The 27,301-nt window shown below is 45.3% G+C and overlaps 1 protein-coding gene across 1 annotated transcript in view; it reads right to left on the minus strand.

Moving 5' to 3' along the window:
• Positions 1-27,301, minus strand: part of LOC147747989 (guanylyl cyclase C-like) — a 679,125-nt gene that overhangs the window by 262,765 nt on the left and 389,059 nt on the right. Inside the window, exons 12-13 of the mRNA XM_086957579.1 lie at positions 21,407-21,512; positions 13,135-13,197 (exon numbers count right to left, since the gene is read on the minus strand). Coding sequence (XP_086813705.1) covers positions 13,135-13,197; positions 21,407-21,512 — 169 coding nt within the window. The remainder of the gene's footprint in view (positions 1-13,134; positions 13,198-21,406; positions 21,513-27,301) is intronic.

The raw sequence follows: 27,301 nt of genomic DNA on the forward strand, positions 1-27,301 counted from the left end.
CGGAATGCTGCACAATGTCAAACATTCACCCCCAGTACGGAGGTCTGAGTCTAAATCCATAGTTTTATTGCTCACCATGCTATTCTAGTTTGGACCCAGCTATATGCAAATCAGTCTTGACCCTGCTCCTCCATGGGAACAGTCCAGGTCCTCCCTGGGATGGAAAATGAGCATCCTGGGACATCTCCACAATAAGGGAATTCCATATAGACAAATACACGATACATTTTTGCAGCAAATAATTTAAAAATAGTTACGAGCATATTCCATTTGTTTATGATAGCGTACATATGAGAACCACCCTGGTAAACAGAATCCAGTAAGGCAAAAACCTCAGAAAGAATCTGAAAATTAACTCTAGGAGGGTCCGCTATGACAACTGTGATGTCTAGCCTTGTGCACTGATTCAGGGATACTGGGGCACTATCAACAGTAGGTAGTCATAAAGTACATAGCGCATGAGGTAAAAATGCTTAAGACATCAATCAAAGTAGATTTTGCTTCAGTTAAAATTACCATAAAAAACGCACTAGCCTATTGAACTGGATAAAATTACCCACAATTATTTACAATTTTTTGCAGTTCATCATTGTACGGTATAAAAAGGACGACTAGAAGATAAAAACATATTTTACTCCATTTTTTAAAACATTTCAATCCTTTCTTCCTTCGCATATGACTCATGGCAAGCAAAAATCTGCTGACAACAAATACAATCGATCGTGAACTGTGTTTTCAAAATACTTAGGGCCTCTGAAAATGTTCTAATCCTCAGACCCAGACACATTGGTTTTACCCATTTCCTGCATCATTTTGCAGGCAGAAAAATAAAATGTATGCAATATTTTATTCGGCATCCAACTCACATAAAGAGCATTTGGTTTATCTTCCTGCTATTTGACCAGGCGACCATTTGGCTATGATCGAGTTAATTTGAAGAGTTTCAAATCGAAACTTCATGAAAAAGGTTTTTCCTAATTGGGGATGGATTTAATCAAGATAAGGTTCAAAACTTGGCATTGTTTTAAAGCTTAGAAACTGTGTAGTGAGTCTACCCATTCTATAATCAAGATGGACCTTATCCACTATAAATTCCCATTAGATGAGCTTTAAGTCATTCTTAGAGTATGCAGTCAGTGAACTATGGGAAGGTCCAGAAAGTACTCAGGCCCAGCTCATGGAACCAGTTTTGCACATGGCGCAACAAGGAAAGGAGAGCTGGACCGTAAATTTCCAGTAGCTCATTAAATCCTTGCCTCTAGGGGTTTAGTTCTTCTGTAACCCAGATTCTTACCCAGTATAATAGGGTCTTAATATGGCTAGATGTTCCAGTCTCTTAATACCAGTATCATGGAATAGTGGGATGAAAGGTGTATTTTGGGGGAGACACGTTAACATCCGGATCATTTTGTTTTCTCCTGTGACAAGTGAGTTCAAATTCTCCTCACTTCATAGTTCCACCCCGTAGAGGGCTGCTGTCTGAGCTCTATCAGCCTGATTCATCAAGCCGAAATCGGCTCGCAAAGGGCCAGATTCTGAGAATCTGGCCCTTTGCGAGCTCTATTTTTGAATTTGGGATTCATCATCCCAAATGCAAAAATCGGTAATAGCGATGTCGCAATTTTGCGAGGAATTACATTTAAGGAATCTCTATTTGAGATTCCTTAAATGCAATTCATCATCCATTAAAAAATTGCGAATTCGCAATTTCGGCCCACTATTTACCGCGAGGCATTTTTCTAAGTTGCATGTTGCACACACACATGTCCTTTGGACATGTGTGTGCGCAACACCTGTTTCAATTTGCATTTAAGGGGTGCTACAGGGTGTCCTTTGGACACCCCTGGCACCCTTTAAATCGCTATCTTATTTGCGATTAGCTAATTTCTAATCGCAAATAAGGAATACTCCCCATTCATTCCTTTGGGCCTTTTGGCCCATAGGAATGAATGGGGAGTTATTCTTTATTTGCGATTAGCAATTTGCTAATCACAAATAAGGATTGTGTAGGAATCGCAAATCTTTTTGCGATTCCTACATGAATCCGGTTTTGCGAGTCTGTAATAGCGATTCCTTATGAATCGCTATTATAGACTCGCAAAACGGGTCTATGATGAATCAGGCTGTAAATCTGTAAACCTCTATAATTCTTTGGTATCCAGTAGGTTAATTTATTCAATATCTGCTTCGTGTAGACTTTTTGGAGAATGTCAATTAAGCTTATAGGTCTATAATTGGCTGGGTCTTCCTTGCTGCCCTTCTTGTGGATGGGGACAATTTCGCCCTCCTTCCATGATTCTGGAATAGGTGCACCTGACACCACTTGTTTGCTTAGTAAGTTGACATATGGTACCAATATTTCTAAGTCATGCTTGAAAAGGTCCCTGTGTATTCTGTCGGGTGACGGGGCCTTGCCTGATTTGATGGAATCTATGGCTGCCCTCGTCTCTTCTTTACTAAAGGGGAGGATTGGTTCTAGCTGTTGGTGAGATGGGGCCTCAGGGGGTTCAGTTGGATATGTGCAGGGCTCGGGGGACCTAGAATATAATTCAGAAAAGTATCTGCACCAAGTGCCTGGAACCAGATAAGGATCTGCATTAGTCCTGCCTTTTCTACACCCATGTGCTAGTATTCTCCAAAAGGTGGTCTGATCTTTAGTTCTGTCTGCAATAATAAGATCATCCCAATTGTCGTCATCCCAGCTCTTTGACGCTGTTTTAAATCCTTCTTGTATTCTGCCCTAAATTGCATTATTTGTACCACATTTTTGGCCTTGACTGCCACTAGTCGTCTTCTCTTAGCTAGTGATCCTTATTATTACACCAAGGGGTGACAGATAAGCTCCCAGGAGCACCTGAAGTCAGACCTATTTTTTGAGGCTTAGTCAAAAAACCTTTCATGTATTCAACCAAACCGTGGTGTATTTGCACTATAGGTATATCAACTGGAAATACATTATTGTAGGGGATAAGAGCGTTGTGAAAGGCGTTATAAATGCCAGTCAGGGGCTCAACTCTATTAACAATATAGGCCCATCTAACTCACCTGCGAATATTACTAATCGACAGCTGTGAAAGCCTATTCTCGTTGACAACAGCTCAAGCTTCAATCAACCTCCCTGTCATAGTTAAGCACAATGGAAACTGATCACTCAGATAACCCAATGTGCAGCACTCACCATGATATAGTCTATTCTAGAAATGATGCACCCCTTTTGAAAGTGTGGCCACATGGACTATCCAAAGGGAACCTGACACTCACTTTTAAAATGCCAAATCGCATTAGTTTTGCACGGAATTCGGCCAAGGAAATTTTTAATATAGTGTCAGACTTGGCTTCCCCTTGTCCGGAAACAGTTGAATCAACACAGGAACTATGTGAGGATATTGCCTTGTTTCTTCAAAAAAAGGTCTTTTTTCAGCCTTTCTACTCCCAAGAGTGATGGGGATGGGGCATATTTGGAAAGAAGTACCAACATGGCCACCCCACTCGCTGTTTTTGATAAATTTGAGCTACTTTCTACTGTTGAAACAGAGAGGCTCTTGGTAACAGCTAGGTCAGGCTCCCCCTATGATCTATACCCAGTATCTGTAATCAACCGGGCTTCGGATGCGGTTGCCCGCGCACTTAGCTTAATGTTTGTGGTGGGGGATATCCCTAAACGGTGAAAGATCGCCTTAATTCTCCCCCTACTGAAAACACCCAACCTGGATCCTAAAGACCCTAATAATTTCTCTCCAATATCCCGCCTTCCTTTACCAGCTAAATTGGTTAAAAAGCTATGAATGGACAACTCACGTCTTTTAAGATAAGACAAAAGGCTTAGATCCAACTTAATATGGATTTCGAGAGGGCCATAGTACAGAGTCCGCTCTTATTAAATCCACCGAAGAGATTAGAGAAGCTCTGGATAGGGTAGGTAAGGCCGCTCTGATTATGCTAGATTTGTCAGCGGCCTTTGACACGGTCCATCATGATTTAGTGATGGAATGATTGTCAACATTCGGGATCCAGGGTATGGCCTGGAAGTTGATAAAATCCTTCCTAATGGATAGGTCTCAAATTGTGGCATTGGATGAATTTTGTTCCAGACCCTTTTCCTTGCCCTGCGGAGTCCCACAGGGGTCCTCCCTCAGCCCAACACTTTTTAATATTTATGTCTCTTCTTTGGCATCCCTAAGTGGTTCCTAAGGTTTTAACCTTACCTCCTACGCAGACGATACTCAAATTGAGATCGCTCTGCATCCTGGTCAGAGATCATGACTGTATGGAGGCAGTAGGGAGGTGGATGGCGCAAAACTGTTCAAAACTTAACTCAAGTAAGACAGAGGTCATTTTATTTGGAAATGACCCTAATTTCTGGGCCCCAAATTGGTGGCCAGATACATTGGGCACCCTCCCCACACCTATTAGGAAGGTAAAGAACCTGCAAGTAACTATTGATGATAAGATCAATTTTAGTGATCATATCAATGCTGTGGCCTCAATAATTTTTTATACCTTGAGAATGATCAAGAAAATTCTACACTTCCTGCCGGTAGACAATAGGGGGACAAGTAGTCACTGCACTTATCATGTCTAGGTTAGACTTCTGTAATGGGCTCTACCTAAATTTGCAAGAACGATCCATGAATAAGCTTCAACTGTTGCAAAATGCTGCTGCTAGATTGCTTTCTAATACTCCCAAATGTATGCCTATTTCTAATGAAATAAAAAACTCCACTGGCTGCCTTTGAAGAAAAGGGTGCATTTTAAAACCCTATGTACAGTGTACAAGGCTCTGCAGGGCACTGGCCCAGAATATCTTAAGCAGCGGCTGCAATGGTACCAACCTTTAAGAACAATGCGCTCAACTGGAGAAAACTTGGTATCAGTACCTGCCACAAAAAATCTTCATGGGGCGGAAGAAGCTTTATAGCTTGTGCAGCAAGAGCCTGGAAAAATCACCCCTTTTACTCGAGAAACTCCACGGATTAGTTAACTTTTAGGAAGTCATTGAAAACCCGGCTTTTTAACCTATAATCCGTGTCTCTATCTTAATGCCCAGAGGAAAGCAGTTAGCGCCAGACACCCTTTAGTAACCGTTCGCGCTCTAGAAATCCCAATAACATAACATAACTCAGGGTGAGTTGTTTAACACCATTATGACTGATTATAATATGTCTGCTCTGAATGATGGTAATATGAAGTCTGGCTATTACGCCTACGTTTACAGGGAGAGGCGCCTCCATTGTGATTGATTTTATTTTCTTCTCTGCTGCATTGGTCTCTTCTCTTATTAAATATAAGGGAGCCTATTCACAGAACTAATCTGAGACAAAATCCTAAACTTACTACTTTTGGTATTCACAGAAGGCATTTAGTAGTAGTAAAGTTAGGATTTTGCCTTAAGTTAGGATTTTGTCTTAAGACCAAAATCCAAGAATTTCTCCTCGTTACACCTGTTTAAGACCAGTTTTTCTCTGGTCCCAATTTTGGTGCTGCCTCCTATTTATGCTGCCCTTGTAATTAGGGAGCAGTGTCAAAATCACTGGGTGTTGCGGTGGAAAGCCCACCACAACACCCATTGCCCGCCCCTTTCACGCTAAGTGTGGCGTGAAAGGTGGCCTTATTTACAAGGCAGCGTCGTGACATACCTATGTTAGCTGGTCAGCCTCTACCAGCCTTTTTATATGTGGATTGCACTGTTTCAGTTTCTAAAACAGCTCAAGGCTTCCAAATTTTATTGAACGTGTTTTAATATTTACATGGACACACTTGATTTGCATATCAATTCTATTAAATCTCACACCTGACAATGGGATCCAAAACAGCTAAATGTAGAACTCATTTATGTAAGAGTAGATCACTTCCTAAAGTCAGAACCTTTCCCTATCTTTGCATTCTGTATTATTCTTCCACCACTTGGTCACCATAGATTAGGGAAAGGAGGCTCGTTTTTGCCAGAGCATTGCCTCAGTTTCTGACTTTGCTGCCAGGTTAGTGCATAAGTCTGTGGGTGCAATGCTCAAGATTTAGAAAACTAAATGTGTGTCCATAGTGTTTTACGGTTGTAATGTGTGGGTTATGCCCACATAAGCAGCTTACAATGGGCTGAGAATATGTTTTTGAGAAGCCTTCTTGCACTCCCCAATAGTACTTCCACATTTGTCATCCATGAAGAGCTGGGGCAAAGTTTTTGTGTGACATTATACAGCTCATTCTATGGTTGTCCGTCTGGCTAAAACCTGAGCTAGACCTTAGTAAGATGCTTTTAAAGGGTGTTTAAGATTGGATTATGCTTTATGAATTCCTTGGATCAGATATGTGAGGCCGACCTACCCTTTTCTAACCCTGAGAGTATTGTCAAAGCAGACCTCACCCAGGTGAAGGAAGCCTTGCTGAGCTACAAAGGGTCAAATTTAAATGGTGCGCGGGGAGAGTGAACAATTCTTATATTTGCTAATATCTTTATTGCCATATCACAGAACGGTGCAAAATGTGGCAAACACTTTAACTTACCTTTAGTATTTAGAGTTTCATGCAAATCCATTAACAGGGAGCACTGTTCTAGGGAGGCAAAAAGTGTTCACCTGCTGATAATTTGCTAACCTGCTGACCCTTGCTGTGCATGACCCTCAAACGTTGACCCTTTGTCAAATCTACCTCAAAGCTGAGACTCCTGCACTGGCTTAACTTGCTCATGGCCTGTCAAATATCATGCCAACTAATTAACCAGTGTCAAAGTTACTACCAAATGAAAGTTTTTTTGTCCCACCCTATTTTACTCTGTCCCCCTTGATGGATTGCATGAAACTCTATATATCAACAGTAAGTTACACCTGATAAGGGTCTGCCAAATGTTATGCAGATCTGCTATAAGGCACTAAACATTATTAGCATTCAAAAACGTTCTCTCCTTGATTGAGCTATGTAAATCTCGACATGCCAACAGAAAACTAAACGTGCTAAAGCTTTGCCAAATTCCGTGCTGATTTGTGAAACGTGATCCAGTGCCATTGCAAAGGGGTGTGGGGGGATACGGTCTGCCCCTGGCGGAATGAGTTTGGGGGCTGCGGCCCCCATCCTCCACATTCTTACCTGCGGCTGTGCGGGGCAACTGTCGTGGGACTCACCAGTGCCTACTGCTCTTCATGCAGTCGCCGGGTGGAAAATGCAGTGACGGCAGCAAAATGTTTAGATACGTCACTGATGGTATCAAATGTATTAGTAAATTATCTGTTTTTTTAAACTCCCTTTGCAAACGTGACCCTAAACACCTGATTCAGATTTCAGCAGATGGAATACTCCATCACAACAGTGACAGATATCCCATCCGCTGAAATATAAATCCCATAGGTTATAATGGGATTTATATTTCGGTGGAAGGTATATCTGTCACCGTTGTGACGGAGTAACCCGTCTGCCGAGATCTAAATCAGGCCCTAAGAGTGACCTGAATGTGCTTGCCAATTTCCGTCCCATCTCCCTCCTGCCATTTCTGGCCAAGGTGCTTGAGCGCCATGTCACCTGCGCTCTGAGCTCCTTTGTGGAGAAACATGGAGCCCTTGCCCCCCGCCAAGCTGGTTTCCGCCCCGCACACTCTACGGAGTCCGTTGTCATGTCGGTTCTTGACACCCTCAGGGAGGGTATGGACACCAATCAGCACCAGGCCCTTGTGCTCCTCGACCTCTCAGCCGCCTTTGATACGGTGGATTACAACATCTTACTTTCCCGTATCAGGGCGGCGGGGATCGGGGGGACTGCCCTGGTCTGGTTATCCTCCTTCCTGAGCGACCGCACCCAGGCTGTCCGCCTGGGTGACTTCACAGCGGATTTCCGGAAAGTTCAGTGCGGGGTCCCCCAAGGTTCCTCTCTTTCCCCCCTCTTGTTCAATCTGTATATTGCCCCTCTTATTTTTTCTCTTCAACAGATGGAGGTCGCCGTATTTAATTATGCGGACGACCTCCAGCTGGTCTTCGATCTTTCCTCTCCCTCTGCTGTTCTTAACTTTCAAACTGTCATGCTCCATATCAGAGACTGGATGAACCACAACCACCTCAAACTCAACCCTGATAAAACCGAGCTGGTGTTGACGGGTGGTTCATCCAGTCCCTGGTCCCCTCTCTTTTGGCCCCCCTCTCTTGGCCCTTCTCCTGTTCCCTCCTCCTCAGTTAAAACATTAGGCATAAAACTTAATTCTCAACTCACTCTTCACTCCCAGGTTAGCTCTGTGGTATCTTCTTCTTTCCTTTCACTGCGTACTATACGCAAGGTGTCCCGTTTCTTCACTTTCTCTGCCCTCAAACTTATCATTCTGGCCATGGTGGTGTCCCGCCTGGATTATGGGAACGCCCTGTATGCCGGTATCCCTGCATACAGTCTGCGACGCCTACAACAGATACAAAACCAGGCGGCCCGCCTGGCTTTCAACCTCCCTAAATTTCACCACTCTACCCCACTCCTGAAATCTCTTCATTGGCTCCCCGTGCGAGCTAGAATTCAATTCAAGCTCGCATCCATCACTTTCCTGGCCCGATCGGGCCTGGCACCAGCCTTCATCTCCTCCGAGATCGTCTCATATGTCCCCACCAGGGACCTACGTTCGTCTTCTCAGTCCCTCCTCACCATCCCACGTTTCCGGAGAAAGAAGTGGGGAGGTTCCAAATTTGCTACCCTTGCCCCTACCCTCTGGAATTCCCTTCCCCTTCAACTTCGCTCCATCACCCTCTATCCACAATTCCGCAAAAGCCTTAAAACCCACTTATTCACAAAGTCCTTTGAATAAACGCTTCCTCTACCCTCCCTGCTTCTAAACCTCAGTCCCCGTTAGCTATAGCGCCAAGAAACCGCCGGTATACGTGCGCTCTAAAAGTATTTTTAAACTCAAACTCAAACGCTTAATGTCTGCTAAATTTTACACACAGTTCTAAAATGGTAGGTACTACAGGTATAAGCAAATCAATATTTATCTATCTATCTACAATCACTGAAAAAAATCTAATGTTAAAGGGACATTATAGTTAGGTTAAAATGTCACTTGAACATATCATTTTAAACAAAAACAAGGACATTCACCAGTCGTAGTTATTTCAAGTAACTATAACTCTTGCCCTGAAGTAACTATAACCTGCCATTCACTGTGTTGCCATCAATGATGTCATGTCAGATGTTGTCATGAGTGATATAATATGTGAGGAATTTAGCAGTGCATGGCGAGGGCGAAAACTATAGTTACTTTAGGGCACAAGTTATAGTGTCAAAATCTTTCTTTTACACTCTTCATGCCACATAATACAGCCATGAGACCAACCACAAGGGGCCCCATGCAGTCCTATGCTGAAGAGATAAAGCTCTAGCTTTTGGGAATTCTTAGAAATATCAGCACACTCCTTGACAAAGCCAAAAGGCTTGCCTTTTATATATTGGGATGACTTTATATTAAAGAATGTAGAAATTCACTGAAAAACAGATGTTAAGGTGACAGTTATTGTTTGAGCAAAATGTCAGTTACAACATAACATTTTAAAAACATTGAAATTCACCAGTTATAGTTAACTGAAGTAACTATAACTCGCCTCATCAATTAACTATAACTTGTGTCATTGCCATGCACTGTTTCTACCCCTACATATTGTATCACTCATGATATGTCCAATAGCACCATTGATAACATCACTAATGACATATCGAATGGCATCCCTGATAACAACACTGTACACAGTACTTCTTGGGGAATGTTACAATTAGTTCAGTTAACTATAATTGGTGAATTTCAATGTTTTTAGTTTAAAATGTTATGCTGTAAGTGACATTTGTACCTAACTATAATTGCACTTTAGCCTTTTTTTCCAGTGAATTTACACATATATTCACTGAGAGAAACGAAGGCCAAAGTGACATTACAATTCGATATTGAACTGATAAAAGAACTAACAGGAAAAAAACACTAATATATGCCAGTCATAGTTTAGTCAATAACTATAACTTGCGCCGCCATCATGCACTGCTCATTACCTCTCACATTACCATGGGGACTGTGGTACTCATTTCTAATTTGCACAATATTGTTCATTAAATCTAATGAGTTGCATCATAAATCATGTCATATAAAAGTTCACGAATGATATAATTTGTGAGGACATAATTAGTGCATGCTGGGGCGTATAATTGGCATATTTTTAGTGGCTGTTTTTTTTACTATTTGCTTCTGTCTCATTCAAACACCTAACTGTAATGTCAATTTAACTTTTCTTTTTTTCAGTGTATTTAAAAAAAAATCATATTTCAAATTGGTGCAGTGGCCAATCCTCCGCAAGCATTCAACCTTCCTGTACACATCCTTAGGCCGTGTACAGCAGGTGTTGGCCACATGGCCTGACCTCAAGACCCGACCCTGTGCCCTATCCTCTACTAAAACCCAACCCCCACTGTGTATTGCCAAAAGCCTTAGGTCATAAGCAGTGTAATATGTAGCAGTAGTTCTCCTTATGACACATAACATTAATATATATGTTATCTTCAATAAATCCAGCCCATCAAAGGGCAAGTGTGCATACGAAATGAGATTTCTCCATCTAAGTGCTGATATAATTACCTGATTATATGTAATATGGCAGAAGTGGACACCTAATCAGAAGTTAAAAGGCAAAAACTAAGAGACAAACAGTAAAAACTGTGATCATATATCTGACAGAATGTAATAATTACTCTATATAAAGCACATAAGCATATTCAATAAATTCAGATCAACTGAAATGGAGTGGCAGTGTCTCAACAGATGTCAAGCACAAAACTCAATATCCAAAGTATCCCTCATCACTCGTCACCATATGCGAGATAATGGAGAAATTAGCAACCCCAATATACAAAGAACACACTTGTTTACCCAAATCGTACTACCAATTCCAAAATATGTAAATCCATGTTTCAGCATAATTTTATAGGGAAACTCTCTATGAGCCATAACTTCACTGATTTTTAGGTACGTTATATAGTCACATAGAGATGTCACATAGAGAATCCGAAGCCAAAGAATGGTAAACAGTGTGTTCTGGCAAGAGTTAGTGTGATTAAAAAAGCTCACTTGGAGACTAGTGGATTCCTTGATCTGCTCATGTTCATCTGGCCACAGCAAACGTGGTCGCCATATTGGTGAAGTCTTAGATATCAATGCCCTTTTGAGGTCCTCCTATATATAACCCCACTCCGACTGAGTAGGAATATAATACGCAAATAAATATGTGCCTGGTCAAGGTAAAGTTATACCACAATAATCATAGCTGCCATGTTGGTGAAGTAAAAAAATGTCTTTAAACAAAATCGTATAGAAATATATTATAAGTTGCGAGCCAAATTCATGGGTAGTGGGAGCCACCAAAAACACCATCAGATGTACGTGCATGTGCACCTTGTTTACAAATAACACAGTTCACAAAGACTCAATCAACAACTCACCCAAATGGGCAAGGATGCCATGCTGGAATGGTCAAGAGGTCTCGATTAATAATTTATGGGCAGTATCTGTGTTTCTAAAATGTTAGTACCAGTCTATGAAAATATACTATCAAAATAATAGTATATGGAAAATGTGTGGGTCGCGAACACAAATGAAGGTCAGTATGGCCACAAAAACATGATTGTTAATGCACAAACACGTTATTTGTAATTAGTACGATTTACCAAAGCACAAGCACAAGCACAAGCAATGACCCAACCAAGTCGACATTGCTGCCATGTTGAGATAGTAAAAAAAGGGTGGGTAATGGTATGTGTACATTACCTGAGTTTCTAAATATCAGTATGCATGTATACAGCTCACAAAAATGCAATATTCATAAATAGTTTCACCAAATTTGCAAAAGATTAATAAAAATCCCTATATATTAAATATATACAGAAACATCAGCTTAAACATGCAACTTCAAACAACAAAATGAACCATGTAAATATATTCAACATAATTCCATTTGTTTTAAACGCCTTATGGCAATACTAAGAAGTAACCAACAAAGCAATAATCATAGTTTATCCCATAAAGTTTACAACAAGCAAAGATAAAAGGCCCCGTTTGAAAACCATTACTAATGTACACATTGCGAAAAGCGTCATAACCATATGGGAAAGTTCCATCCTTACGATGATACATTTATAAACTTACTTGTAGTTTCTCTTGGTCAAAACGTATTAATATATTAATGTATTAATATATGTAATGCTTTTTGTCTGTTCTCTTTTTTATGATCTGCTGTGACATTATGACTTTTGTCTTTTTATATTTCAATATAATATCATTTATCTTATAATTGTTTGGCTATTCTTCTTTTCTTTTTTTGTGTTATTGTGAGACTAAAATTTACCTCAACTTGTTTCTCACTTACAATACATTTCGTGCTGTTGTAATTTTATGTGTTCTTTTGTATATTTAAATTGTCTGTATCATATTACTTAGAAACCCTGAAGAAGTTCTTGGAACGAAATACCTTTGCTGCGGTTGTATTGCTTTTTACAGAAATCCATTGAATAAAGTGGACTTAAAGAATCAAGCTACACATGTCAAAGTGTAACAGTTTCAGATTTCTTGAGTACCTCCTGATTTATTATCATTGTAATTTCTGCTTCGACCGCAGCACCTTTACCAGCTTGGGCTGCTTAGGTTGTGCACCTACTCACTAATTTGGGCCGGTAATGGTGGTCCCCAGCTGCTATGGATATTGTCTGAACCAATACAAATCTTTTCATTACTGTATACTGTCACAGCCGAACTGAAGCAATACTTTAAAAAAATACGTTTTACTCATATTACATATAATATAAACACCTACATTTGTCATTCACATGATTAGGAAAATCAAAACTAATGTCACCAGTTGTCTCATGGACGATGTTATTAATTATGTCATCAGTGATGTCACCAATGATGTAATGTAAATGTGATCCATGGCATCAACAATGATATAATTTACCTTGTGACAAGTTATGTAATATGTGATATTAGGTTATACGCAGTGTGTGACGAAGGTGCAAGGTATGGTTAGTTTATCAATCTAGTTATGGTTATTTTTCCGATCTATGAAGTTGAGTTTCTTTTTAGTTTTATTTCATAACCATAACTGCAAGATTGGCCTACAAGCAGGGAAATTTTGATTGTGTTACCTTTTTGTCATATTTTGCCTGGCGGAGCCTCTGAGCCGAGTCTCTTCTTTTTTCCTCTTCAATCTAAAGAAATACAAAATAAAAATTATAATTTGCCATTCTCATAATTCCATCCATGGCTGCTGCCTGTGTTGTCAAGTGCTCATCTCAAATAATCTGATTTACAAAGCAGTTTATAGCTGTAAATAACTTCATTTATCCCAGACAACTATCAGAAAAAGGATACATTTCAGAGGATGGTTTTACTACCGTATAGTTATTCACCATAGCTGTGAAGAATTACTTAGTAGTATACCCCAGAGCCTGTGAATGTAGTTTACACTGACATGTCGACTTGGCATTTAGAACCCCTTGCCAAGTCTTAAACCTCCCTTTTATAAGTTACCTTTAAGTTAGGCCCTAGGTAGACAATAGGGCAGGATGGTGTGTAACTAAAAGGTAGGGCATGTACTTTTTAAGCCTGGGCGGTGTACTCCGCTCTGCCGGCGGAGTTTGCAGAGTTTTACCAACTCTGTGCTTCACTGGGACTGCAGATTTGATGATGCAAAACTCTGAGTCAGTGGCGGAGCGGAGTACGTCCCTCAGCCCCTTTGCCAAAAAAAGATTTTAAAAACCACTTACCTGCTCTCTGATGGTGTCTGCGGGCCGTCCTCCACCTCGCCGCTGTGTCTCTCCTCCTTGCCGCCGTCCTCCTCATCATTGCCGGTCGCAACACCCTACATTTTACATGTTGCGTGGACTGCGCATGCGCAGTCCAAGCAAGACGTAAAATGTAGGGGTTTGTAGCACCGACAAAGATGAGGTTGCGGCAAAGAGGAGAGACATCACAGCGAGGTGGAGGTCGGCCCCCAGACACCACCAGAGACCAGGTAAGTGGGTTTTTAATCTTTTTTTAAATTGTATGTGGGACGGAGTACCACTGAGTTTTTTTTAACTCTGTGGAATTCCGCGGAGTGCCACACCGCATATTTCGCCCAAGATTAATACTTTTAAGTTTTGCATGTCCTGGTAGTGAAATATGCCCACATTTGTTTTTCATTACTGTGAGTCCTACTCCTCTCATAGGTTAACACCGGGGATTCCTTGTTACATCTAATACATCTAGGGCCAGATGTAGGTGGCCGAAAATAGCCATTTACCGATCGGTAACGGCCGAATTCGGCCGTTACCGACCGGTAAATGGCCATTGACATGTAGGGGCCCTTCAATGTTGCATTTTCGGTAATTTTACCGAATCAGTAATTTTACTGATTCGGTAAATTTACGGATTCGGTAATTTTACCGAAAATGCAAGATTGAAATGTGGGTAGCCAATTTTCCATTGGCACATGGCTTTCAGAATCGGTATTTTACCATGGAATACAAATCCATGGTAAAATACTGATTCCTGTGTACATGCACATGTGTGCATGTACACATGTGCCATGTGGCAGACAGACGTGCCCTTAGGGCATGTCTGTGTGCCACATTGCACACATGCCCGTTTTGGGGGTGCTAGAGGGTGTCAAAGTGACACCCCCTGCACCCTTGACAAATTCGGTATTTACAGATTCGGTAAATACCGAATCGGTATTTGAATTGAATCCTATGGGCTTCAAGGCCCAAAGGATTCAATAGCAAATACCGATTCGGTATTTACCGAATCGGTAAATAACGAATTTCTAAGGAATCGGTAAAAAATCCAGATGTTGGTACCTACATCCCATTTACCGATTTTGAAATACCGAATCGGTAAAATTCGGTAATATTCGGTATTTCAAAATCGGTAAATGTGATTTACCTACATCTGGCCCCTAATCCCCAATTGGAAGAGTGTTGATCTGTCAAGTTTGATGACTATGGACTTGTAATAATAAATCCTTTTTAATGGCTGAGTTAGATTTATTATTACAACTTTAAAAATGCCACTTTTAGAAAGTCTGTATTCATCAATGGGGATACCCAGTAACGTGCAGAACCTGAGGAATATTGCATGAAACGAACAGTGGTTCTGCCACCACAAACTTATTTCTTCAAAATGTGTTTATCCCCTTCTACAGTGGGATTTCATTGAACGTTATATACACATCTGTCTAAACACATATTTAAAAGGAAAAGACACAAACTGAATGTGATATTTTGTAGTGTGTTTTATATGAAAAAAATCATGTAGCAATATGAAACAGGAAATATAAACATTGTGATTTTTAGAAGGTAGTTCTGACACTCTGAGCAGCACAGATTTTTCACTTTTTGAGCACATAATTGTTGGCCTTTATTGTGGGGGAGCTTCATAAGTTGGGACTCACCCACAGTGAATTCATGATGAAAGAGACTGCATGTGGATTTTACTGGTGTCCTCGGGCTTGACTAGGCTGCTGCGCTGCAGCTGGAGTAAGGGGCACCCAGCTGGTTACATGCAGACACATGTGTGCATGCGGGTGCACACATGGTAGGGCTTCGCAGGGGACTGTACGTGTATTTTTACCGGTGTCCAGCTGGCGCGAGTGGGCCACTGCGCTGCAGCCAGAGCAAGGGGCACCGGGCTGGTTACATGCATACGCGGGTGTACATGCTTGTGCACCAGTGTAACGGCGTGCGCAGCCCAAGAGTAGCTACAAAGTGAGTGGTGTGGCAAGACTTATGCAGATTTGGGTGGTGACATGGAATAGGCTTTATACAGTGGGAAGAAACATGCCAGGGAAAGTCAGTGTGCTTTACTGTTTTTCACTCGATTATTTTCCTATGAGGATGGGGAGCACATGGGCTAGTTTCACTTTCCTAGGGCCTACAAATTCCAGACACGCACTAAAATCCACTGTAACTTATGTGAGAAGTAGTATTCGGCAGAGTTCAAAGTCATATTTGTACTGCTTTTGGGTCATCCAGAAATGTCCTATTTCTCTGAGTTAGCTCATAATCAGGGCCTGTCTGGGAGCTGACCCTGCCAGACTGAATTAATGACCTTCCTCTCCAAGCTGTAGCCTCAGAGGCCCAGCCCTGCACAACAAGCATTCCAATGGCGAGGGCCTCCACTCCAAGAAGAGAAGATGGGTGAAGCTACAGGTTCATCCATCAGTAGCTGACACATGGTGCCAGGCACCAGGCTGCTCTGGAGAGAAGACAGCCAGGGGGAAGGGGCTCTCAGAGACCATGTGGCATGAGAACCCTGGGTGACGCCATTTTGAACAAACCCAGAGGCCTGGGCAGGAAGGAGGGAGCCAGGGCAGTGAAGTGATGTGTCGCTGTGTGATAGGGCAGAGACTTCCTGCCAGCCCCCTCCTCAATTCCTTTAAAAGAACTTACCCAGGAAGAGGCGCTCTCTCTGGGGTGTGGTCTGCTGAGAAAGACTGGTGCTGGAGCCTGGCGCCATGGCCATCTGGAAGGAAGAACCTCCAGATTGGCCTAGGACCGTGCCTGGCGCCACAGGTGAAGACCAAGACCAGTAAGCAAAAGCCTGGGCCTCTGCGCAGGGAGAAAAGTGGCCCGGGAGGAGAGCCAGGCAAAAGGCTCGCGCAGGGAGACAGTGAAGACTGTTCCCTGCTGAGTTCACCCTCCCGGAGACCAAGACAAAATCAGGAAGATCAGTCCCCTGGGGGCTGAGATAAGCCCCCCAGAAGGTAGGCGACCTTTGGCCGACCGACGATGAAGCACATGGGGCTCCGACGCCGGTCCAGAAAATGCCCCCAGGTGGGTCAGGTCCTGGGGGCTGCCCTCAGCAGAAGAAAAGTCGGGGAACGCCATTGCGCTCCCTGTGAAAAATGCCCCCGCGCGGTGCCAGGAGCCCACCCTGGCCCCCGCCGAAACTGGAAGCAGGGGAGCGCCATCATGCCCCCCTGGGAATGGGAAGAGAGCCCGGGATCTCAACTCCAGGCCCCGCCAAAGCCGGGGTGTGCCGTCGCACTCACAGTGAAAATGACGGTGGAGGAGGGCGCACCGTCGCACAACCCCCTCCGGGTTGAAAAAAAGCCAAGGAGCGCCGTCGCGATCCCCATGAAGAATCTCAAGGGGTCCGGGACCTCAATTCCGGGGCCCGCCGAAGTTAGGGAGTGCCGGCGCACTTCCAATGACGTTGGGCAGGTGGGGGTGGCAGGAGCCCACCCTGGCCCCCAAAGGGGAGCGGAGGTGGGGGAGCACCGTCGCACCCCCAGGGACGACTGGAAGGGGTCCGGGACCCCATCTCTGGGCCCTGGCATGAAGAAGGAGGGAGGTGTGCCGCTGCACTCCCCCGAGACCCAGCGGACCAGCGCTGGTCTACGTGTCTGGCGCGGGCAGGCCAGAAGAGAGGTGCCGGCTCCCATGGCAGCACGCGAGGGTGCAGGCTAGTTAGGGAGCCGGCAGGAGCCACCGGGGGTCCCCGAGCGGCGCTCCAACGATGGGGCACTGCGGGTAGCTCAGGTGGGACCGGGCTCCTGAAAAAGAGGAGGAGGTGCCAAGGGCCGGGGCAGGACCCTGCCACCCCAAAACGGCAAGAGCAGCCAGGGGTGGGCTCCCCGAACTGCAGCACTGACCTGGGGGTCCGGGTGGGACCAGACCTTCCAACGCAGGAAAGACGGGGTCGGAGGCCCACAGCGCAGCTCTCCCTGCACAGTGGGGAGCCGCTGCTACGATATGCGCGGGCAGGAGAGACTCGCCCCATAAAGCCTTGCTGGCCTTTACCCGCCTGCAAGGAAAAGCAGATCGTTTTCCACTCGTGGTTGCCCTAGGAGGACGGGGTCACCACCAAGTGAGTGCAGAGGTGCAGGGGGAGCTGCAGGAGAACACAGCCTCCCCCAGCAAAAAGAAGAAAAGTCCCTCCCTAAGTCTCTGGGGACTAAAAGAATAACCCCTCAAGGGCTCAGCCAGCATTTAATCACCACCTGGGCTGGAAATGTTGTTCTCCAGCTGGGGGTATATTGAGAAGTGCACCAAGGGATGAAGAGCTGATTTGGGGATGTCTGGAGAAGTGCATCCCCTGGAGGCGAAGAGGTGTAATTGCACTAGAAATGTATTTACTAACATTCTTTCTTTTAGAGGGACTGAAAGTCACATGTGTTATGTGAAGTACCTGTGTCTGGTGATGTTATAAGCCAAATGGGGTTATGTTGCTAGACATTCCTGCTAGGGTGTCTGGCTGTATATATTTAATCCTGTGATTTCATCTGTGATGCCTTTTAGAGGTTGTAATTGCAATGCATTATATGTTATCAAGTCTAATAAGTACCTCATTTTATAGGGATGCCTAAACATGTATTTTTGCTGCTGCATTAGGTGAAGAAGAACCCAGACTGTTAGCCCCTAAGATGTAGAGGTGTATACTTCGCGGTCGCTATTGGATGCTCAGCCAGGGTTATGTGTCACAAGGGCAGGTGTGCCTATTTTAAATGCTGGTTGAGATGACGGGGAGGGGTCGCCACTGGGATGGTGCCAGTGCACAGGGCCCTCGCTCCAGGTTATGTTCAACTAACTGCATTAGGGGGCAAAATGATGTGCATACATAGAAGTGGTGGTGCTAGACCCCACCCCTCAGAGGGGTTGAAATGTTATGCAATGTCACAAACTAATTCCAACAGCTATTGCATATCTGTAAACTGGTGCATAGTATTGAGTAATGTGTGTGTTTGATAAATGTACTCTTGCTTTTATAAAGCAAAGTACAGGCTGGACAATCAATTATTGAGTGTTATTTCTGCGTACCTGTAAATGGCGATTACTAGCCCACACCACCTCCCTTGAGTAAGCCTTAGACTGCTCTGCAACGATACCCTCTCAGAGTCAGGCGCTACACTAGGGTGCTTGGTTCCAGTGAAGGACAAATGTGACCTGTTATTTGTGCAGGCCTCACCGATACTGTCTCGTTTTCTAACTGTTATCTAGTGTGAAAGTGAGACGAAAAGGAAGTGAAGTGTATTGTACATAAATCACAACATATTACAATAGGTACAAAGGTATATTTACATGAACAACAACAAAATAACAGAATCAGTTTGTGCCTTTTCCTTTTAAATATGTGTTTAGACAGATGTGTATATAACATTCAATGAAATCGCACTTTTAGAAAGTTAGCATTTTTCTGCTCTTAGCCCTGTGTGCCTGCCACCTGTCTCCAATACACATCTGGGGTGGGTGACAGCTGGGTCTTCTGCATTCCTTTTTTACAGTCACACGTAATGGGAGCTTAGGTGTGACTTGATGGGATTTAATGGGCCAGTAACTGGCTTGATGGGGGGTGGAGCTGAGTACTGCCTCACGTACACCCGAATGGACAGTGTTTTGTCCGAACACAAAGGGATGCATCCCCCCTGCAGTGAATCTGGTGAGCTGGGAGAGACAGCCTCTGTGCACTTCCAAACCCCTCTTTGAAGTCACCCCCACTTTAAAGGCACAACTGGGTATACGTTCTGGACCTTTCACCCTACCAACTCAGTACACTTCAGGATCTAAAACCAACTTACCAGGATTAAGAACTGCTGCGCTAAGGACTGCCACTCTACTGGACTGCTGATCTGGAAGACTGCTGCCTTGCTGTGCTGCCCTGCTGCCTGCTGCTCTCTCTGACTGGACCTTCATCACTTGACCCAGAGTGACTCCAAGGGCTAGCTGACTAGCCTCCTGTTCTTAGAAGACTCCGGGACATCAAAGTCTTCCCTTCAGCTCCTGTGCCGGGTTCATTGGATGAGGACCCAATTGCTTGCTCCAGTGAAACTGATGAGATCTTTCTGATATCAGGGCAGACTCAAAGCATTGTGCTGCTGAGGGAACAGGACCGGTGCATTGTGCTGGAACTAGCACATCGCCATCAGAACCTCTGAAATGAAACCACTGTATCACTGCCACCGCAGAAGGATGATCAACGCATCCCTTCAACTGCATGGAGTAACCTGATGTAGCGGCCACAGATCAAATGCATCACGGAACCGGTGCTTCATCTTTGGAACCGGCGCATCACCATTGTTTCATGGAGAAAATCAAAGCATCTCCTCGACTGTGGAATCAACATTGACACATCGCTTGCCTGCACCCCACATCTAGTTGTTTGCAAACAGGATTACAGTACTTTTGTTCAGCACTTTTGTTCCATCACTGTTACTCTGAACCCTTGACTTTGTCCCAGTCCAGCGCTACCAATTAACTCTTTAGGTGCTTATGGCTTCTAAGCACTAATTTTGCATTTAATCTGTAAAAATTCATATCTTAACTCCTACATATTGGATTTGTGTCATTTTGGTCTTGTTTTATTTATAAAATCATAATCTATTTTTCAAAACTGGTGTGAAATCTTTTTGTAGTGTTGTCAATGTGCTACTGTTTGAAGTGTTGCACAAATACTTTACACATGGCCTCTTAAGTTAAACCTGACTGTTCTGTGCCAAGCTACTGGAGGGGGAGCAAAGATTAATTGATGGTGTGTATCTGACTTACCCTGACTAGGATTGTGGTTCCTGTTTGGACAGGGTGCATACCTTTGCCAACCAGAACCTAATGTCTATCCAGTTATAAGTTCCTTCTGGGGGCTCCTTCCTGGTTCCCTCCTGCCACATGGCCTTTCCAGGTCAGGAATTGGCGTGAGGTTGGTGGCCTGTCGGGGTGAGAACTGTTAACTTTGTTTTGAGGCTCATACATGGTGGTATCGTCTAGTCCCTCTACCGTATCTGTCCCTCATCACTGTACACTGCTTTCCATTTCCCTTTCCGTTGAGTCAGGAAGCTTTTTCCCCTCACTTCTGTTGCACATCATAGATCTCCTTCCAAATAGGCCCCACGTTTTGAATGGCTCACGACTAGTGACTTTGGGAGTGCTACTCATTTGACCTTGATCTCTATGTTGCTATGTGGACATCTCCAAGCTCTGTCTTTTGCCAGGAGTACAACTGCTGTTGCATCTTATTGATGCTGGATCCTCCTCCTTACCTTATGTCTGATTTCTTTTCCATCAAGCAACACCTGGAGGTTGTGGGAGGCGGAGCGTTCACCATTGTATTACACAAGGATACGTGGTTTCTTGAATTCTACATGTAGAAATCTCCATTCACTCTGTACGTCCTCCCATTAGCTCCTTCCATGATGCCAAGGATTCCAACTCAATGGACCACTTTTGCCTTCTCAACACTATGTCACTCATGCAGGCTAAAGTGTACTCCAGCCCGAAAGGTTTGCCCCTCTGGATTTTCACTGGGGTTCAACTTCCATGGCTGGTTGCGCACATCATTGGTTCCCATGTTTGATTGAGGTTACTGCCTTACACATGCTGTTTGGAAGTTCTTTGGCATTGTCTTGTCAGTGGCCACCTTACTTACACTTCTGCAACTGCCTACCTTCAGGCTGATTGGGCTGGTCGCATGAGTGTCCAGTGGAAGGATCTTATCGCTTGGGATGTGGGTCCACTTCTTCAGACGCTGCTCATTGTCCTTGCGGTACTTCCTGTCCTCCCAAAGAAAAAATATGATTAGTGTCACAGAAAAGATGGAGTACAGGTCAACAGTTCCACTCTCTTCAAGCTCTATGGAAATCAACACCAATTTTATCAGACAAAGTGACAGCAACCATGTACCTATACTTCTAGAGTTCTCTAAACCTCACCAGATCACCTAAAGATTAAACCTGCTTGAAAGTTTCAGTGGTACCACCTGAAACACCCATGTAAAACATTTTAGTTTATAGAAATAATGTTAGTGCATCAGATATTTTATTTTATTTTTATTTATTTTGGTTTCTTGTAGAGCGCTAACAATCATCCCAAAGGGATATCACGGCGCTGAGATTGCTAAAGTGCGGGTGCAGTGGGCATAGTTGAGTGGATTAGTCAAAGTGGGGGAAAAGGAAGGTTTTTAGTTGTTTCCTAAATGCCAGGTGGCATTCTGTGAGTCGGAGGGCTATAGGCAGTTCATTCCACTTCATTGCAGCGATGTGGGAAAAGGCTCGCTCACCCATCCTGGCTCTCTTTACCCGGGGGATGCTTGCCTGCGCCGAGAATTGTGAGCCGAGGTTTCTGGTGGGAGTGTAGAACTGAATCCTGTTTCTAAGGATGAGAGGGCCTGTCTTGTGCAGTGCTCTATGAGTGATACACAACGTTTTAAAAGTTGCTCTTTGCTTCATTGGCAACCAATGTAGATCACGCAGACAGCTCGTGGCCGAGTCGAATTTTCTTTTCATACAGATAGCCTTGGCCGCTGCGTTCTGCACCATTTGGAGCTTGGTGAATAGGTACTCTGCCATGCCTACGAACAGGGAGTTTCCATAGTCCAGCCTACTCATCAAGAGAGACTGGACTAGGATCCTTCTGCACTCTATTGGAATCCATGGAAAGACTCTTTTAAGCATTTTCAGAGTTGCAAAGCCTTTACCGCATATAGCGGCTACATGAGTTTTCATGGAGAGGGAGGTGTCAATAGTTATTCCAAGATTCCTTGCTGTTGGTGTCGGGGCAGGAGGGATACCCAGGGCTTCTGGCCACCAGGTGTCATTCCACAGTTGAGTGTGGCCTCCGATCAGCAGTATCTCTGATTTGTCTGCATTTAGCTTAAGGTAGTGCTTGTGCATCCATTCAGCCAAATCAGAGAGACAGTTTAGAAGCCTGTCCATGGGGTTATTCTTCTCGTCCAAGATTACAGTGAGTTGGGTGTCATCGGCATAGGAACAAATTTCAACACCCCACTTTCTGCCAATTCCAGCCAGGGAAGACACGAAAACGTTGAACAGAGTAGGGCTTAGCGAGGCCCCCTGCAGGACCCCGTATTTGATGATCCGGTGAGGGGATGAGAACATGCCCAAGTGCACCGATTGTGATCTTTCCGATAGGAAAGACCGCAGCCATCCCAGTGCTCTGTCCCTAATGCCCCTAGATGCTAAGGTCTCCAGGAGCAGATTGTGTGGGATGGTGTCGAATGCCGCCGAGAGGTCCAACAGGATTAGGGCAACTGTTTTCCCCTGGTCCACATACATTCTGATGTTGTCAAGCACGGCCAGGAGAGTTGTTTCCGTGCTGTTGTTGGCCCTAAAACCTGTTTGTGTGATGTCTAGTAGGTTATTAGTTTCGAGAAAACTGACCAGTTGCCTGTTGACCAGTTTCTTTAGGACTTTCGACAATGATATGCTGATGATCACGAAAAGCAATGGCGTGTGGTGCACTGGATCAGTGCAACTAAGTGTTTATGTGCAGGGGTTGAGTGTACTGTTCCTATGCATATACAACAACATACATAAAACATCAAATCTACCTTTAACTATTTTCCATAAAGAAGAGATTGTGCTTTGCCCTTAAAGAGTTCACTCTCATTCTTCATGTATTCATGTGTATATATATATATATATATATATATATATATATATATACAAACAACTCCTTCCCAACGAAAGATGCAGAGGCCAAGTAGGGGATTTCAGGAACCGCTTTATTGAAGTTGCAACTCATGTTCGGCGGATGCATTTCGGCATGGTAGCCTTCGTCAGCGCCTAGAGTCAATGAGCGGGGTGTGGGCGAAAGGTGATTATGAACAATGTCCTGCCGCACACCGATTGAGTTGCATCTGACTCCGCCTCCCAGATAGTCAGTCAATCACACCTGTTGGACTCGAGGACGCTGCAGGCACTGCAGATCCCAGAATGCAGTTCTTCTGTAAGGTGAGTGATGCGGGGGTAATTAGATGCTTGGCACGGGTTTCAGGGCTGTTCGTTGTCACTTGCACAGGTGTCCCGCAAAAGACTTCCAAAGCGATGTTCCCTCGAGTCCCCTGGACCGCAAAACCCCGGAGTGCAGGAAAGATAATGTCGGGGGCTCGTCAGGAAATCCAGCTTGCCCAGCGTTGGAGCGTAGATTCTCCAACTCAGCTACTATTGCTTCCAGCCTCCGATGGTGAGCCTGGTGATTTCAGTGTCCTGAAGAGCAAATGTGCCAAAGCAGTTGCCAGTGAGTCCCAGGCCAACTTGGATGCGGAGGCCTCTGTGGCGCGATACTGGCATTCGCGCATAAAATGCAAACAACTCCTTCCCAACGAAAGATGCAGAGTCCAAGTAGGGGATTTCAGGAACCGCTTTATTGAAGTTGCAACTCATGTTCGGCTGATGCATTTCGGCATGGTAGCCTTCGTCAGCGCCTAGAGTCAATGAGCGGGGTGTGGGGGAAAGGTGATTATGAACAATGTCCTGCCGCACACCGATTGGGTTGCATCTGACTCCGCCTCCCAGATAGTCAGTCAATCACACCTGTTGGACTCGAAGACGCTGCAGGCACTGCAGATCCCAGAATGCAGTTCTTCTGTAAGGTGAGTGATGCGGGGGGAATTAGATGCTTGGCACGGGTTTCAGGGCTGTTCGTTGTCGCTTGCACAGGTGTCCCGCAAAAGACTTCCAAAGCGATGTTCCCTCGAGTCCCCAGGACCGCAAAACCCCGGAGTGCAGGAAAGATAATGTCGGGGGCTCGTCAGGAAATCCAGCTTGCCCAGCGTTGGAGCGTAGATGCTCCAACTCCGCTACTATTGCTTCCAGCCTCCGATGGTGAGCCTGGTGATTTCAGTGTCCTGAAGAGCAAATGTGCCGAAGCATTTGCCAGTGAGTCCCAGGCCAACTTGGATGCGGAGGCCTCTGTGGCGCGATACTGGCATTCGCGCATAAAATGCAAACAACTCCTTCCCAACGAAAGAAGCCGAGGCCAAGTAGGGGATTTCAGGAATCGCTTTATTGAAGTTGCAACTCATGTTCGGCGGATGCATTTCGGCATGGTAGCCTTCGTCAGCGCCTAGAGTCAATGAGCGGGGTGTGGGCGAAAGGTGATTATGAACAATGTCCTGCCGCACACCGATAGGTTGCATCTGACTCCGCCTCCCAGATAGTCAGTCAATCACACCTGTTGGATTCGAGGACGCTGCAGGCACTGCAGATCCCAGAATGCAGTTATTCTGTAAGGTGAGTGATGCGGGGGAATTAGATGCTTGGCACGGGTTTTAGGGCTGTTCATTGTCACTTGCACAGGTGTCCCGCAAAAGACTTCCAAAGCGATGTTCCCTCGAGTCCCCTGGACCGCAAAACCCCGGAGTGCAGGAAAGATAATGTCGGGGGCTCGTCAGGAAATCCAGCTTGCCCAGCGTTGGAGCGTAGATTCTCCAACTCAGCTACTATTGCTTCCAGCCTCCGATGGTGAGCCTGGTGATTTCAGTGTCCTGAAGAGCAAATGTGCCAAAGCAGTTGCCAGTGAGTCCCAGGCCAACTTGGATGCGGAGGCCTCTGTGGCGCGATACTGGCATTCGCGCATAAAATGCAAACAACTCCTTCCCAACGAAAGATGCAGAGTACAAGTAGGGGATTTCAGGAACCGCTTTATTGAAGTTGCAACTCATGTTCGGCTGATGCATTTCGGCATGGTAGCCTTCGTCAGCGCCTAGAGTCAATGAGCGGGGTGTGGGCGAAAGGTGATTATGAACAATGTCCTGCCGCACACCGATTGGGTTGCATCTGACTCCGCCTCCCAGATAGTCAGTCAATCACACCTGTTGGACTCGAAGACGCTGCAGGCACTGCAGATCCCAGAATGCAGTTCTTCTGTAAGGTGAGTGATGCGGGGGGAATTAGATGCTTGGCACGGGTTTCAGGGCTGTTCGTTGTCGCTTGCACAGGTGTCCCGCAAAAGACTTCCAAAGCGATGTTCCCTCGAGTCCCCAGGACCGCAAAACCCTGGAGCGCAGGAAAGATAATGTCGGGGGCTCGTCAGGAAATCCAGCTTGCCCAGCGTTGGAGCGTAGATGCTCCAACTCCGCTACTATTGCTTCCAGCCTCCCATGGTGAGCCTGGTGATTTCAGTGTCCTGAAGAGCAAATGTGCCGAAGCATTTGCCAGTGAGTCCCAGGCCAACTTGGATGCGGAGGCCTCTGTGGCGCGATACTGGCATTCGCGCATAAAATGCAAACAACTCCTTCCCAACGAAAGAAGCCGAGGCCAAGTAGGGGATTTCAGGAATCGCTTTATTGAAGTTGCAACTCATGTTCGGCGGATGCATTTCGGCATGGTAGCCTTCGTCAGCGCCTAGAGTCAATGAGCGGGGTGTGGGCGAAAGGTGATTATGAACAATGTCCTGCCGCACACCGATAGGTTGCATCTGACTCCGCCTCCCAGATAGTCAGTCAATCACACCTGTTGGACTCGAGGACGCTGCAGGCACTGCAGATCCCAGAATGCAGTTATTCTGTAAGGTGAGTGATGCGGGGGGAATTAGATGCTTGGCACGGGTTTCAGGGCTGTTCGTTGTCACTTGCACAGGTGTCCCGCAAAAGACTTCCAAAGCGATGTTCCCTCGAGTCCCCTGGACCGCAAAACCCCGGAGTGCAGGAAAGATAATGTCGGGGGCTCGTCAGGAAAACCAGCTTGCCCAGCGTTGGAGCGTAGATTCTCCAACTCAGCTACTATTGCTTCCAGCCTCCGATGGTGAGCCTGGTGATTTCAGTGTCCTGAAGAGCAAATGTGCCAAAGCAGTTGCCAGTGAGTCCCAGGCCAACTTGGATGCGGAGGCCTCTGTGGCGCGATACTGGCATTCGCGCATAAAATGCAAACAACTCCTTCCCAACGAAAGATGCAGAGTCCAAGTAGGGGATTTCAGGAACCGCTTTATTGAAGTTGCAACTCATGTTCGGCTGATGCATTTCGGCATGGTAGCCTTCGTCAGCGCCTAGAGTCAATGAGCGGGGTGTGGGCGAAAGGTGATTATGAACAATGTCCTGCCGCACACCGATTGGGTTGCATCTGACTCCGCCTCCCAGATAGTCAGTCAATCACACCTGTTGGACTCGAAGACGCTGCAGGCACTGCAGATCCCAGAATGCAGTTCTTCTGTAAGGTGAGTGATGCGGGGGGAATTAGATGCTTGGCACGGGTTTCAGGGCTGTTCGTTGTCGCTTGCACAGGTGTCCCGCAAAAGACTTCCAAAGCGATGTTCCCTCGAGTCCCCAGGACCGCAAAACCCCGGAGTGCAGGAAAGATAATGTCGGGGGCTCGTCAGGAAATCCAGCTTGCCCAGCGTTGGAGCGTAGATGCTCCAACTCCGCTACTATTGCTTCCAGCCTCCGATGGTGAGCCTGGTGATTTCAGTGTCCTGAAGAGCAAATGTGCCGAAGCATTTGCCAGTGAGTCCCAGGCCAACTTGGATGCGGAGGCCTCTGTGGCGCGATACTGGCATTCGCGCATAAAATGCAAACAACTCCTTCCCAACGAAAGAAGCCGAGGCC

Source organism: Lissotriton vulgaris, chromosome 1_1, assembly GCF_964263255.1.
Source record: "Lissotriton vulgaris chromosome 1_1, aLisVul1.2, whole genome shotgun sequence".
In the NCBI taxonomy this organism is placed as follows: Eukaryota; Metazoa; Chordata; class Amphibia; order Caudata; family Salamandridae; genus Lissotriton; species Lissotriton vulgaris.